The following is a 15469-nucleotide window of genomic DNA, read 5'->3' on the forward strand; positions in this document are numbered from 1 at the left end:
TGTCTGTATTCTTGATGATTGCCGTTCTGACTGGAGTGAGATCAAATCTCAGTGTAGTTTTGATTTGCATTTCCCTGATTGCTACGGATGTTGAACTTTTTTTTTTAAGTATTAACCATTTGTGTGAAACATAAAATATTTTAATTTGCCTTTTAAATTCTATCCTGTAAACTGAAGCTTTTATGCATAAATGAGAATTTGATAGAATTACTTGGAAAGAAGAAAGGATAATGTAGAAAATAAAAGATAATGTAGAAAATATAATCAGTGGAAAGCAAATTTTTATTTATAAATTCCTATGAGGATAATCTAGCATTGTCAAACCATTTGGGTGAACTTTATGTTGAAAAATATTCCTAAGGTTTAAACAGTTTTCATTTAAATGATAGGATTTTCTTGTGCATTGATAATATCTTGTAGGAGCAGTGATACCCATCTCAGGTTGTGTTCCCTAAGGGAATGTGCCTACTTGCAGAGCATATCTAAACATTTTCCATAGCAGTATGGTATCCCAAATAATATTTTCACATGTCACTGAGTAATGGAAGCTTTGTAATGATCCCAGATGAGCAGAAATACGTACTTCCCTGCTCAGTGTTCATTCCGCACTCTGCGTGCTGAATATGTACGTCAAGCCAGCAGCCAGCAACGCCAGGCCTAACGATGCCACTCTTACCAAGGAGAGCCCCGAGGAGGACGAGAGGCTGTTCTTGCTGGTGACTCGAGTCCTCAGGGGCTTGATGATGCGCTCTCTCTGGGTCAGGATGGCTCTCCGGGCCCCATCCCATTTCCCTGGCCCCTGGAGGCGGAACTGGTATGGAGTACAAGGGCCGAAGAAAACCTCCATGGCCAGCTTTGGATCTGAGAGAAGGAGGAGCAGCAGGCTGGGCTTGACCCCGGCCAGGGAGGCGATCTCATCCATGTACTCCACGTGGTCCACCTGGATGGTGTGGCGGGCCGTCTTCACATACCTGAAACACAGGGCGGAAGTGAGGCCGGCAGCCTCCAGGCAGGCAGAGGATGGATTCACATCATCCCAGAGCCAAGAGGTTAGTTCTACAGCTTTAAGATGCAGAAACAGCTAGAAAGCCAACACACCCCACACTTCTTGGTATTGAGGGGCAGTGGCAGGGACTGCGCAGCCCAGGACACCTGTTCCTAGTGTGGGTGGTGTGGATCTGATGTCTGCCGTGGCAGTGCACCTCCAGTGTTTGGAAATAGTGTGTCTTAAGGATGGAGTTCTTTTGTCTCCTTTGCACAAGAACTTGTTTTGTGGGCTGACAGGAGCCTATGTGCACTGGCTGTACAACAGGAGGCGAGGGCAGCGTGTCTTTCTGATGTGACCTTAGAGGTGTGGGAGCGGGCACCTCTGCTGCATGAGTTGAGCACTCCTTCCATGCCGTGGGACCTCCCCAGAGTGGGAGTCAGCAGCCTCCACCTGTGCATGGAAGGCTGTTTCAGGTACAGTGCCTACAAGAAACAGCACTGCTGCCACTTCACATGGCTCTCCTCTTGCCTTTTGCACAGGCGAACTGGAAATGCTTAGTAACATGGGGTTTTAGTGAGTGAACTAGACACTTTCCATCTCTCCTTCAGAATTTGTCAATGAACAGTTTTCTTTGTGCTACAAAATTTGTGAACCTGTAGTGTATGTGTGTATTTGTATGTGTCTCTGTGTGGGGGGTGAATTTGAATGAATTCCATTTCTTTTTATGGACACCACACACACACACACACACACACACACACACACCACAGTGTCTTTAGAATCTTGACAAAAATGTGCAAGGTGATTGCTGGGTTATGGATTTGCATGTTGCCCTCTTCTTCCTTCCCTGTGTGAAGACATGCATAAGCTTTTGGTTCCCTTATTGCAAACAGTTTTTGTTACAAGACCAAAGAAATGCCTGACGTGCAGGAGACTCCCTCTTGGCTTGTTTCCTTCAACTCTTGGCTCATGAAAGAGAATAAGATGCAAGTCTCTGAGGCACCAAAGGAGGAGAGGGAGGGATTTCAGTGTGGGGAAGTCTGGGATGAAAGTCCAGGAACCCAGGCAGACTTCATAGGGAAGCTGCGTGGAGGTGTGGGAGTCTGGACCCCTAGCCCACCTTCCCCAGAACCCACCCTCAGCAAAGAGTCCTGCACCCTACTCGAGACAGAGCAGCAGAAGCCTCCAGACTGTAAGTGTGGCTCCGACTTGGGCCCCGCGGATGTCAGCAAGCAGAGCCACCTGGGGCAGTCCCCCCACTGCCACGCAGCACACGAGCCTCCTGGATTGCAGTGAGTCTTCAAGAAACACCAGTTCCCACTGAGGCTGAGGGAGAGGATGATTCTGAATTTAATGTGAATTAAAAAGAACAAATAAAGGTATTTACTGAAGAACTGAAGTGGGATGTTTTGTGCTGCACAACAATGTAGTGTAGGAAATGGAGAAAAATGGGGTTGAGTAGAGGAGGCACGAGTCTAGAGTCCCCAGTGAGGAACTGTAGATCCTGCAGAGGTCTCTGAGTAGCTGTTCCTGATGCTTCTGAAGCCGAGTCCTTGCCCCAGAGCTGTGGAGCAGGGGCCTAGGCGGGCTGGAGCGCAGGCAGTGAGCAGGGGCACAGCCCTACAGAGCCCGTCAGCCAGAGCCGGCATGAGGCAGGGCCTGCTGACCGGCACGTCCAGGTAGCCCGCCCAGGGGAGATGCCCACTCTGCACAGCAGAACCCCCTAGCATCCAAGATCCAACAGCCTCAACCTCTTGCTTCCCCACAAGCAGTGGAAAAATGGAAGTAGGACAGACCTGAATGGAGGTTCAGAGTCAGGGATTAACTGTAGTGTTGGTGCTTTTCTAACCCTGATTAGCACAAACTTGGACCAATAGCTTGGCCCAAGCGCTCTGTACACCTTAGACTAGCACACTCCACCAGCAGCCCCTTCTGAGTCTCTTCCTGGCCTTAGAAGAGTTTTGTTTCTATTCACACTTGAATAGATTCTACTCTTTCACTCCTGTCTTTTTTGTCCTGTGAATTCCACTCCTTGGATTTGTGAGGCAAGAACCCAGGAAGAAGTTGGAGGTGCACTGCTGAAGTCCATTGTGACATTGGGGAACAGCCTGCCACACCGAGAGCTGCCACATGCCACCCTGTGGTAGTGGAGAGGAACCCAGCTTTGCTGGCTGCGCCCTGGGAGCTGACGCCGGGAGCTTGCCTGCTGTGGCCAGCTGCTAATGCTAGGAGGGGCTGTGGAGGGCTGCAGCTCACACAGACCCGCCCACCCACCAGGCAGAGGATCGAGTTTTGTCTCAAACTCTGGTTTTACTTGACTTACCTTTTCTCCATTGCCCTCTTCCTCTGGGCAATGTCTGCCATCATCTTCTTGGCAGAGGGTAGTCTGCTCAGCCCTGCCAGACAGAATGCAGAGTCTGTCAAGATCTCTAGCAAGACAACCAGGGCCAAGAGAAGCGAGGGCAGGCAGGGTGAGCTGCCAGTCTCGCTCTGGCCTCTCCTCATTCACCTTTGAACACCCGGGCAGCCCAGCGAGACTGGAGCTCTGCTATGGGCAGCACGATGCCCAGGGGCTGGACGAGGCCAATGACGGCCAGTGTGGGCTTCTCCAGGTTGGGAGGGAACATCAGCTTATACAGAGACACCTCATTATCAGCGACTTCGATCAGCCCATCCAGGAAAGGGAAAGAAAAGCTGTATCCTGTAGCGAAGACGACAGCGTCAATGTTGCCCTCCACGGTGCCATCATCAAAGATGGTGTCCGTCTCCGTGAATTCCCTCACGTTGGGCTTCACCTGGACCCTGCCAGAAATGATGTGGTTCGGCAGGTCATCGCTGACGGTTGGGTGCTGGCTCAGAGGTCTGGATGTAGAAACAAAATTCCCAAGTGAGCAAATATACAGAAAGAAAGCACTGCATCTGGAAAGGAATCAAAGCCAGTGGTAGGCTTCCCCCAACCCTGCGCTGGTCCCCCATCTGCCTCTAATGGCAGCGGTGAGGATTTTGTACCCTAAGTGTGGTCATCTCAGTTCTACATTTTCTCATATATTTTAGCTTGAACACGTTTATATCTTGCAGTCTGTGCCATATAGTCCTATTTGCTTTAGTATTAAGTTATTTACACCTCTTAAAATTAGGAAAGACGAGGTTTGACTACGACTCCTTTGGAATACAAGTCTTAGTCTATTATTAGCCTTCCTCCATCTCAATCTCTGCTAAATTATCACTTGTCGGCAAATCAGTCTCCAGGCTAGAGGTAGAAAACACTTGTAACAATAGGCCATAACACTATCTGACACAGTATTTGCTAAATGACTAAATTGTTCAAGTAAGTACCCCAAAGGATCCATGTTTCAAAGGGAAGAAAAAGAAATGGGTAGGGCAAGATGTGGGTTTGCTGTGTGTGACTCTTCTCCCAGGGAACCTTGGCCTTCCCAAAGCTCCATTCCACAGATATCCATTTACTCTCTTGGAGGAAAACCATGGCACCCAACCGCTCTGCCCAGACAGTCTCTGCTGGAGAAGAGAGAGCTATGTGCAGGATGGTGAGGTCTGGACTGAGGAGGAGAGGCAACACAGTCTTCCTGTAAGATAAACATGGAAAAACCCTGATTCCCAGCGGTCTCTAGCCATCCCAATACAGTACTTTCTCATGGGCGTGTACAGATGCTGGCATCGACGAGCCTCCTGCACTCTCAGTCAGTAAAAGCAGAGCATGTACAATGCCACAGTGCACATTCCTTGGTAATGATAATAGGTGACCATATTTTATGCATTTCCTCCACTAGACCTAGCCTTAGAGAGTGCTCCTGCTTAGAACAAAGTCCATGTCACCAACAAGTCTTGTCCCACCTGCACAGGCCCATGGACCTTGTGTTTGCTCTCTTTCTACTGTGTCTATGAACCATGCTGGTACCTGGCTTTCTGTCACACACTTTATGATGTATGCACAATGGCAGATCCCCTGAAGATGACTTTCTCAGAACATGCCCCTGTCATGAAGCCACCTATGTCTGCACATAGAAAACCAGTGGAGCCAAGGTTGGCTTTAAGAACTTTCCAGGAAAGAGTTTTGTTTTTGCTATTGTGATTTTGTTCTGAGTCCACAGCTTAGTAGACTATCATAAGTATTTTTAATCAATGAGTCAATAAATGCCACATGCCTTTGCCACATTTGATGAACATTTGAGGAATTTCTGTTTTAGAATTGTCTTTAGAGACAATTAATTACTCATATAAGGAACATGAAATATTTTTTCTTAGTCTCTTTTCCATTGTTATCATAATATCAGAGACTGTAATTTATAAAGAAATAAGGTGAGCTGGGGATGTGGCTCAAGTGGTAGCACGCTCGCCTGGCATGCGTGCGGCCCGGGTTCGATCCTCAGCACCACATACAAACAAAGATGTTGTGTCCACCGAAAACTAAAAAATAAATATTAAAATTCTCTCTCTCTTTCTCTCTCTCTCTCTCTCTCTCTCTCTCTCTCTCTCTCTCTCTATCTCTAAAAAAAAAAAAAGAAATAAGGTTTATTTATCAGCTCATAGCTCTGGAGGTTAATGTCAAGGAACCGCATCAGGCGAGAGCCTTGGAGCTGGTGGGGACACAGCAGAGTGCAGAGGTGGCTCAGGCAATATGTGCTGCGACAGAGCAAGCATGCTAACTTGGGTCCCCTTTCCTCCCCTTATAAGGCCACAGAGCCATCAGGGACCCCAGCTTCATGACATCACCCAGTCCCGATGACCTCCCAAAGGCCCCACCTCCAGACATCATTGACACGTGACTGGGGATTTCTGGTACATGAATTCTGGGGCACTTTGTTCTGTTAAGTGTATTTTTTCATTCTGCTCTTTCTCTTTTCTTAATTCAACCCAGTGTTGACCCCCACTTCTCTTTCACCTTCTCACTGGAAGCTGCAGGCGATTTCTGAAGCTAGAAACCCTGTGGGGTGGCCTGCAGTCACAGGGGTGTGCCCTCAGAGCTCCTCTTCCAGGTGCACTTTCCTGACAGTTTCAAACGACATCAGCCCCACTGACCACGTCCTGTTGGGCCTCAGTGCACACTGCCTGGTGGCCATCACCGCACCGGTGGGTCTCCTTGCTCTAACATGCTTTCAAGTCTTTCCGACCCCACTAAACTTGACACCCAGCTGAGAGGAGGGGCAATGTTATTCTGTGTGTGTGTGTGTGTGTGTGTGCGTGTGCACGCAGCACACTTAGCAATCAAATTTTAAATGATTGCTGAATAAATGAGAGTGTGTATGGGGCGGGGGGGAGGATACTGGGAAATGGAATCAACCAAATTATATTGTTCTATGGTGTGCATGTACAAGTGTGTAACAACGAATCCCATTACTATGTATAATTGTAATGCGCCAATAAAAACTTTAGAAATAAGTGCTCATGTTTATGCGCTATATTCGCATTACAAGGGCTTTATGTTAATGAAGTGTGAGATTAAATGACCAAATGCATGTTAATTGCAAGAACTGCAGTTGTCCCTAAAGCAATTTCCCTTTCACACCCACACATGGCTCCATGCCCTAAGTCCAGGGTGTCACCTGTGTTGTGGCTGCAGGCCATAGTGAGCATGATTGAATCTTGAGTTCAGTGTCTTCTCCAGGTAGTTATTTACTAATGCTGTAGTAAATATCTTCTGGATAAAACTATTGAATCGAGTGATAAATGAGCTGTCCATAGGGTATCCATTATCCCAAACACGGTGCAAGATCCATGATCCCCGTCTAGTGCTGAGGAATACCTGAGGAGGGAGACAGAAAGCAAACCCACAGAGGAGTCAGAAACGTGCAGGATATTATTTTAGTAATGCCTCGCCCATCTCCAATTTTAAAAGCTTGACTTCCGAGGGTGAGGAAGGCAGACACTGTGCAGTGGTCACCATGCTGTGCTCTGCCAGAGCTGTGTACTAGTTTCCAGAAAGAAGTTGCTCCTGTGACACCAAACTTGTGAATGAAAATCAGAATATTTACTCAGTGGTCTGTATGCCTCTGGATGTTGTCTGTAGACTTGGATGTTGACACAGCTGTGCTTCATGCATGAATAAGGATTTGGATTAGAAATTAGCTATCATATTAACTACCATATACTTCTATATTGCTTGCTCCAAAATAAAAATAGACATTAAAAATTTTAATGAATCAAATTATTCAGAACTAGTGTCCACTGAACTGAACATGACCAGAATCACTTTTCAAATCTTTCTGTAAAGTATTTGTACATGATTCTTCATTCTGATGCAATTAATATTGTAGATTATTGGTGCTTTTGCACACATCAGATCATGATGCTGAATCTCAGTACTTACTGGTCCAGTCTGTAAAGTACAAGAGAAATTAGATGGGTGCAAGAGGCCAAGTATTTACTTCTTTACATTCTTGTGAAAATATTATCTTAAAAAACTAAATGCTTTGTATATTTGTTATCAGCAGTTTCTCCTAAAATGATAACAAAAAAGAAAAGTAAAATAAGTAAAGATGGAATATTGGAACAGTCTAGTGGGCATTCCGTTAATTAAGACTATGAAATGTGCTCAACAATAACGAATGCAAAATTTCTCTCTTCCCTCTAAATTCCAAATATTATTAATTTTCTGACAGAAAAGAATGTTGAATGAACACACAAATGAAGCTCTAGGGGGTAACTTGCTTTTGTACCAAGTGAAACATGCAGCACTTGCTGTTTCCTTCCGTCTTTCTCCATCAATACTTTTAGCTAAAGACCATCATATGTTTACCGTCGTCCCCAGTTCTCCTCTGTTAATTCCACCCCCCAAATCTGCTGACCCTGGGCGGACTTCTTTCTTCTGGTCCTTCCTGCTGGTTGAAGCCTATCAGGACCAGGGTCTATGGTGGTAAGTGAGGAAGGTCAGGTTATTTACTCCACACCTCCCTTATCTGTGCTGCCATCACCCACTTAGCCCAGTCCTCAGTGTCCGTCTGCGTGCCTTCCCCATTGGGAAGAGGAGGGGTCTAATTTGTACCCACCCTCCGCTATGCATGAATTCCAAGCTGTTGAGGCCAGGGCCTGGACTCCCTGTCTGTGTGGGCCCTTCACAAACCTGACCTAATTCTGGATGCCACCCCCAAAACACAGGGTTCCAGTAGTGAAGCCATTGAAAGCAAACACACCTGTTCAGCTACTCGACTGAGCTCCACGGCGATATCCACAGCAGAATTCCCCATGCCAACCACAACGATCCTCTTTCCTGAGAAGTCCTCGGGACTTTTGTATTCCCGACTGTGGAAATAGCGTCCTTTAAACTTCTCAATGCCTGTGGAGGGAGGAGAGAATGTTTCAGCGTGAGGAGGAATTTCACAGCCTATTCAGCACGTAGAGGAAGTTATGTTATGAGTGATCAGAGTCTGGGTGGGTGGATTGCACACCACCCTTTCCACCCTTTGTCCTAAAAATGTTGTGTGTGTGTGTGTTTAAATCTCACATTGCTCAGGGAAAAGGGGAGTAACCTCAGATGTAGAACCTGTGGATTCTAAATTTTAACTAATAATATTATGCAGAGTTTACTAAATAGTAAATCTATTTATCTTGCATCTGCCCAAAATGAAAGTTTCCAGTTGCACTGTGCTCTAGCTTTCTTCGTTTGTACTTTATCCTATTTAATCTTAAGCCGAATGCTGAATCTGTTGCTCCTGTACGGCTCTAAGGGAACAGAGGGCACAGAGGCTCTGAGGGGACAGAGGGGACAGAGAGAACAGAGGGGACAGAGGGAACAGAGGGCACCGAGGCTCTGGGGGGACAGAGGCCCTCTCTTCATTGGATGTCTCCTCTGTTCCGAGTGCCTAGAGCCTGGCTGGGCGGAGGCTCTCACAGCGGTCCCACTCCCTGCCAGCATTCCCAGGCTGCGTCACTCTGCACACGTTTGTGTCTCACCCCTGAACTGTGCAAACATGCACACCCACGTGTCTCCCCATGGGTACTCTTTCTCAGCCAGGAAGCAAGTCAAAAGGAGGCTGATAAGTGTGATAGTCCACCATCATGCCGTGATTATGGAGGATTTCCAGAATACGTTGCATTTTAGCATTCAGAAGGCCAAGTACGTTTATATTGCAAATGTTTGTGGGGAGACATGGTAAGGTTTGGTATTTGTCAGCTGAACAACCAAAATCCACGTTCAAGTTCTCGACTGAACTTGAATTCCCCCGTCTACTTTTCTTCAGTCCTCAAAGAGTTTCTCCTGAACCCTGGGAAGGCACAGAGGGCAGATGTGTCCTGGCTGGGTCCTGACGGCAGTGGGGGGATAGAGGGTGCCGAGCAGGAAGGGGCGAGGAGGCTGGGGAGGGGAGCTGAAGTGGGGTCCTGGGAGGCACTGCCAGGCAGAGGGGCGGGAGAGGCCGGTGCCCGCTGGGTTTCAGTCCCCAGGAAGGTCCATGCCGAGAGCGTTGGTGGAGGCCCTCTGTGGGCTCAGGGTCTCCGGCCCCTGGCTGCGCTTGCCATTTATCCCTTTTTAAATAATCGATTTCACTTTCTCTTAGAGTGAAATCAAACAAATACACATGAAACTAAACCACTTCCATGTGGCCACTTTATGTCAACCACGAATCTGAAGCTGCAGGAGACCATAGGAGCCAAGAGTGGGAGCTGCCTGTCACCCATTTCCTGTCTCGGGAGCTCCCCTGTCCCCTAACAGAGCGCAGCGCAGCCGTGGCTGTGCCCTCCCAGGGAAAGTGCACTGAGACTGACCGAATCCGTCCCGCCCTTGTGCCCCTCGTTGACAGGGAAAGCACTTCCCACCCAGCCTCGGCCACGCACCTGGGAAGGCCTGCAGTGGCAGGTGGGGGTCCGTGTGGTGCCCACTGCAGACCAGGACCCCATGGAAGAGCAGCGACTCCCGCTGGCCCTCGGCCTCCACCACCACGTCCCACTGTCCGCTGACGGGGAAGTCCGGGCACTTGCGCACGCTCTGCACTCTGGTCTGAGAACAGGCACAGGGGGACTCGCTGTCACTCCAGCCCAGTCCCTGCCCAAGCCCCAGCTCTGAGCAGTCACCCCGCGGTGCATCGGCGGCACTCCTGCCCTCCCGGCCCCTCTCCACGTTTCTGCAGCACATTTTCAGGATATTCTGAGTATTTCTCTAAAACCTAGTTTTCCGAGGAACAGAAACAGAGGAGCCTGGCTGTGGATGGAGGGAGGGTGATGGAGACACAGTGGTTCCTCCTCCAGGACGCAGCCGGCTCTGCAGGTTCAGCACAGACCTGTCCTTTCTCAGCATGTGCTCCTCCAAGGCTGTGCTCCTCCCTAGGCCTGTGTTTCTCCAGGCCTGTGCCCCCCAGACCTGTCCTCCTTTGGCTGTGCTCCCCCAGGTCTGTGCTCGCCCCAGCCTGTGGCTCAGGGTTTCAGAGAGGAACCAGGCTGCACCCAAGCAGAGGGGCTGCTCCCTGGTGGCGGGACTCGATGGTCCTGACGAACACCTTCCTTGTGAGAAGCTGTGGTCCCACTCTACAGGGACATGACTTGCCAGTCACGTTTTTTCACATTCTTACACATGTCGAATGTGAGACTGAAAGAGAGGGCCGTGACCGTGCCATGCTGGAGTGTCACCAGAACAGGCTCTTACAACAGAGCCTTGCAATCCCACATCCAAGTGAGAGGCTGAAAACCGTTTCATGACAAGCCGTGACCCTCCAGGGGACGCTCAGGAGGCTGGCTTCCTCTGGTCACAACAGAAGAGGCCAGGTTTAACTGCCCAGCCAGCGCCAGTGAGTGTGGGTGCGCACGTGCATACACACACACACACACACACACACGCGCACACAATGCAACGCTGTATGTTTACCTTGAAGCGAATGTATTTCAGGAGGCCAAAGTGGCTGGCGTACATCCTGAAGTACTCCATGAGTTTGGAGTTGTGCATGTAGTTGGGGAAATGGTCCGGTATGGGGAAGTCACTGAAGCACATCATCTCCTTGGACGTGTTGATGGTCACGGATTTGTAGATACTCGGCATTTTCTCTGAAGGGTTTTTCTACAGGAGAAAGTTTCTCTTAATATAATAAAATTTATAAGACAATCAAAATTAACTATCTTAAAGAGAAACGGCCTCCTATGTAATAAGTGGTACCTGGCCCTGTATTCTCTGTGTTCTCTAAGTCCCTCCTGCTGGAGCCAAGTTACCCTGAGTCAGCAGTAAGACCCCCAGGGACTTCTCAGTAGGAATGATGGAAGCCAGAAACATGCCTTTAAAATGCTAAAATAAGAACGTCCACGTCCACTTGGAAGCCCAGTGACACACCCTTCAGAAGTGGAAGTGGCTCACACGTCTCCTGACGAGGAAAGCTGAGGGTCTTTTGCGGCGGCCCAGCACCAGGGACAGTGTGGGGAAGTTCCTGGGCTGACTGGGAAGGGACAGGACTGAGGGGAGCAAGCACAGGGGGACGCCGGGGGCTGAGGCAGTGCCGCAGAGACTGCAGGCACCTGACGAACACCACTGATCCTGCTCATGGGGTTCCTAACAGACCAGGAAGGTGGGAAGGGAAAGGAGGCCACCCTGTTTTAAGATCCTTGCTTTGCTCAGAAAGTGGGGAAAGTACCCACAAAGTGGATAGCACTGTCAAGGTGCATTTATGATATCCAGGGAGCCATTCCCAAGAGAGTGAGGATGGACATCTAAAACCCAGTGCCCAAAGAGAACAGAGGATGGACCACACCAAGATACAACAGAAGAAAGAAAAGGGGGATAAACATGATAAAGGTATGAAACAAAGATGCAAGACAGTGAATCTGACCTCCACGTATTCATACCCCATGACATGTAGCCCTCCAATAACACTAACGGGAAAGGCCCCCCAACAGAGGCACACCTTCCTTAGGCCAGCTGTAAGAGAGAAGGCTGCACCAGAGATGCTTGCACGGGAGAACCCCAGGCAGAAGCCACGGGAGTGGCTGCCTTGGGAGCCAACCAGGGAGATAATGAGCCAGAGAGCACAGCGACATACAGGGCCATTCCACGGAGGTACAAAGATAGTACATTGAAATGAACCTGGTGGCATGGTTTCAAAATACATAAAGTAAAAAGTAACAATTAAGAAGAGAAACAAACCATATACATGGCTGGCCGGGCACCCAGTGCCTAATCCAGAACTGTCACACATGCACGTTGCCTCAGTCAGAATGCAAACAAGCTTGGGGTCGTTACCAGTTCTTCACCTGCAGAGTGCTATACGTGCCTCCTAGGCAAACTTTACCCTGGTTGTCACAGTTCGAGACAGCACAGCTTAAAGTCAGATAAAACCCAGACTTACTTGAAATTTCCACAGGCCTCCGATGTCGTCATTCCTTTCAAAGCAGGTGGGCTCCAGACCCTCATCCAGGCAGCACTTGATGGCAGCCAGTCCACTGATCCCAGCTCCGATCACGGCGACCCGCTTCCTGGCCATGTCCCCCGCTGGATGCGATTCTAAACAAACCATCTTGTCACAACGGTCTGCAGTTTGTTGCCCTAAATTGTGTTGTTCTCACTAACGTCGCGTATGGATTACCAGTGTGTTGATTACCTTTCAGGGGCTAGGAGAGATTAAGGCTAAATAAAAGCTGACTGGGAGTCTGGCTGTGTTTCAGAATTATTAGGGAGCATCGGTACTTAGCATCTCCGAGTCTGAGGCTGCAATCGCTCCCTCATTTTCCCCTTATTTGTCTGCTCCACAAACACTGGCTGGTTCTAAACTGTGCACCAGGACTGGGCTTCCCGCTGAGGTCACAGGAGGAAACGGCAGAGTCCTGTGCCCCGAAGCCTCAGTCGAATGGGGAGTCCTGCAGGTAAAGATGGAGACTTCAGGGCAGGTACTTACCTGTAAGCTGTATGTCAGTCTTGCTGAACACTCATGGCAACTGTGAGACCCAGGCCTTCTGCACACACATGCCAATTGTCACAAAGGTCCTCCCTTTCCCACTGGCTGCCTCCTGTGTGAAGCCCTCCCTGGACTTCTCAGGCATGCTTACACCATCCTTCTTGGTGACCAGTGACGGCCTAGATCTCTGTTAGTGCCTTTACCACATGCTTTTATGGTTTTGTCTTACACTGGTCGAGTAATAAGCACCTGGAAGGTTTAAGCTGCCTGGTTGATACCTAGTGAATATCCATGGATTGAAATGAGTGAATACATTAATTTCTAAGCTTATCTGTTTTTCAACTTGTTACTGTAGTTGGACATTATGCTATACAATTATAATCACATAACAAAAAATAGTGACCATCCAAAAATTTCCACACATAAAACAGTGTAAGGAAAAGATAAGAAACTAACCTTTGAAAAGAAGGAAATTCAAGTTTAGGTTCAGCTTTTCAATTAAAGCAGACAATAATGCTCCTCCTGTTTTGAAAATAAAGCTAATCTGCAGCAATGTGAAGACTTTTATAGCTTCCTGAATTAGCTAATGGATGAACCCTTCCCTTGACTCTTCCAATTTGGACTTAAAAATTGCCTTGAGCCTTTTAGGAAAGGAACCAACTGGTGTGCAGTGCATTTTGATGCCAATTAATGCAGTGTAAAGGCCATCATCCCACAAGAAATTGGCTAGAGAAAGCTGAACAAACATTTCAGGAAATAAGCAATGCTGTTAAATCACTAGTTCCAAGTAAAAATATTTTTATCAGTTTAGATATTCTCATGCTAAGAAAACTTTGTAGAAAATGAAAATAATATTTAGTTAATGCTGAAAATATAACCCTTAAGAAAAATCCAAACAGGTTGAAATGACAAAAAGAGATATATCAAACAATAAACTATAAAAAGAAAAAAAAAACTCTTCTCAATATCACTATTCTTAATATCTACTTACTACAGTACCTACTTTTGCTGTGGTGTTTTGTTGAGCTGCCCTTGGAAGAGAGACCCGTCACTCTGGCTCTGCCCACTCTGCAGAACGGGCTTCTACAGAGGCCTCAGTCTCTGGGGTCAGCATAGAATTCTGCTTACCCCAATTTCCTTCCCCACCTTCTGCGATCTGCAGTGACCCTGTAAATGCGTTTTACACCTTATCCTGACAGGACGACCTCCTGTCACTCAGCACGACCTCCTGTCACTCAGCACTCTGGGGATACCCAACAGCAGAGTGAAAACCTTGTGGTGGCCATGATCTCAACATGTGAACAGTTGACGAGTCAGAAATGAACAGAAGGCAGAAGGGCACCTGCACGGGAGCTCTTGACTCCTTATGTCCTAACGTCCCCAGTGACATCAGTGCAGCGCCCTACGGCGTAGCCCTCCAGGTGAGCTTTCCCGTGGTGTCCTCCTGGTCTGTGTGGCAAGCTGTGGGGGAGAAGGTGGGCCCACAGGTCTGCTGCATCCCCTGGAAACTTCGAGGGAGGGATTCTTGTTTGGAAACATGTCTTATTTTCTTACTTTTTCGGAGTTTGGTTTTCTTGCCTCCAAAAACATCGTTCAGCTCTCTCTCCATCTTTGGTGGACTCTACCCCGCTGAGGTTGTAAGTCCTGCAGACCCCCAGCCTGCTGGCTTCCCTGCTCCTGCCCTGGTATAGCACCCCTCCTCTGCGCTGTTTCTCTCATCTGCGGCCAAGACTCCTTTTAGGAAGTAGCTCCGGGGAGAGAAGGCAACATGGCTGTCACAGATGAAGACTGTTTAATGAAGCATTTACAAATCCCTTGTTTCTGAAATATAAAAAGCAGCAAACTAAACTTAAGTTGGAGAAGTGAAACTTGACTCCAAGTCCTTGGTATGGCAGAGAATGAACTTCTGTTCCTGCCCGAGTGGGATGAGTGAGTGGGCTTCCCACGGTGTTCTCGCCTGGATTCAGTTCATCCTCTCTTAGGAGGACCTTCTCCTGGTTCCGAGTCCGACACACCTGTAGGAACGAGCTCACTCTCACTACGTCTGAACCCAGCATCATGGGTGGCAGGACAGAAGTGAGCTACAGGTATGGACTGAAGGAGCAATCCGTGAACTCAGAGTTTAATCTCATGAGAAGAGCGGAAAGAAATAGCACGAGAGCGCATGTGTTTGAGGATGCTGTCACAACTACTGTGCTGTTCTGGTCACCATCACCGACACTCAGGAAGTCTTCTTGGAGTCACCTCTGGGCGCACTGAGCTGTCAGTCCACCTGGGGTGGAGCTTGTTTTGTGAAACTTTCTCTGAGTCTGCGAACCTCTCGGTCTCTTGTGTCTACACGTGTGTGTGCGTCTTTACACGCCCCTCTCTTCCATGGGATCCAGCAGGACCACAGAGCCCAGGCGGCTCCCCTGTGGTGTAACATGGAGGGGAAGGGACCTGAGGGTTTGCAGCAGTAGCCAGGGCAGGCTCTGCTCCCTGAACAGGCGGGGCTAGTGTTCAGCGCTCCACAAAGGCCTGTCTACGTTGCCCCCTCCAGTGTGACCTACCGCTGCACCTTGTGTCACTGGAAGGAAAGAGGCCCTTCTGGAGAAGCCAGGGAGACGTGCATCCCAGAAGCAGAGCCTGCTCGAGGCTTTGCGCCCAGGGCCTGCGCCTG

The 15469-nt window shown here is 48.6% G+C and overlaps 1 protein-coding gene across 1 annotated transcript; it reads right to left on the reverse strand.

The window, feature by feature from the left end:
• Window positions 1–247: 247 nt before the first annotated feature.
• On the reverse strand, window positions 248–12629 carry LOC124083547 (flavin-containing monooxygenase 5-like). The gene is made up of 8 exons (XM_046430278.2): window positions 12265–12629; window positions 10800–10988; window positions 9776–9938; window positions 8137–8279; window positions 6550–6749; window positions 3498–3850; window positions 3312–3384; window positions 248–971 (listed from the first exon to the last, which is right to left on the reverse strand). The coding sequence occupies exons 1-8, from the start codon at window positions 12430–12432 to the stop codon at window positions 599–601; spliced, it is 1662 nt and encodes a 553-aa protein (XP_046286234.2). The 5' UTR covers window positions 12433–12629; the 3' UTR covers window positions 248–598.
• Window positions 12630–15469: the final 2840 nt, after the last annotated feature.

The sequence above is a fragment of the Marmota monax genome, unplaced genomic scaffold (genome assembly GCF_021218885.2).
Source record: "Marmota monax isolate L192 unplaced genomic scaffold, Marmota_monax_Labrador192_F-V1.1 WCK01_AAM20220418_F8-fsc00055, whole genome shotgun sequence".
Classification (NCBI taxonomy): domain Eukaryota; kingdom Metazoa; phylum Chordata; class Mammalia; order Rodentia; family Sciuridae; genus Marmota; species Marmota monax.

Excerpts from the sequence above, each read along its gene's own strand:
- LOC124083547 (XM_046430278.2), bottom strand. The coding sequence starts at position 12,432 with ATGGTTTGTTTAGAATCGCATCCAGCGGGGGACATGGCCAGGAAGCGG. Across the intron at positions 10,989-12,264 it reads GAGGCCTGTGGAAATTTCAA|AAAAACCCTTCAGAGAAAAT; the intron begins GTAAGTCTGGGT and ends TTTCTCCTGTAG. Across the intron at positions 3,851-6,549 it reads GGCCTGCAGCCACAACACAG|ACCTCTGAGCCAGCACCCAA; the intron begins GTGACACCCTGG and ends TTCTACATCCAG.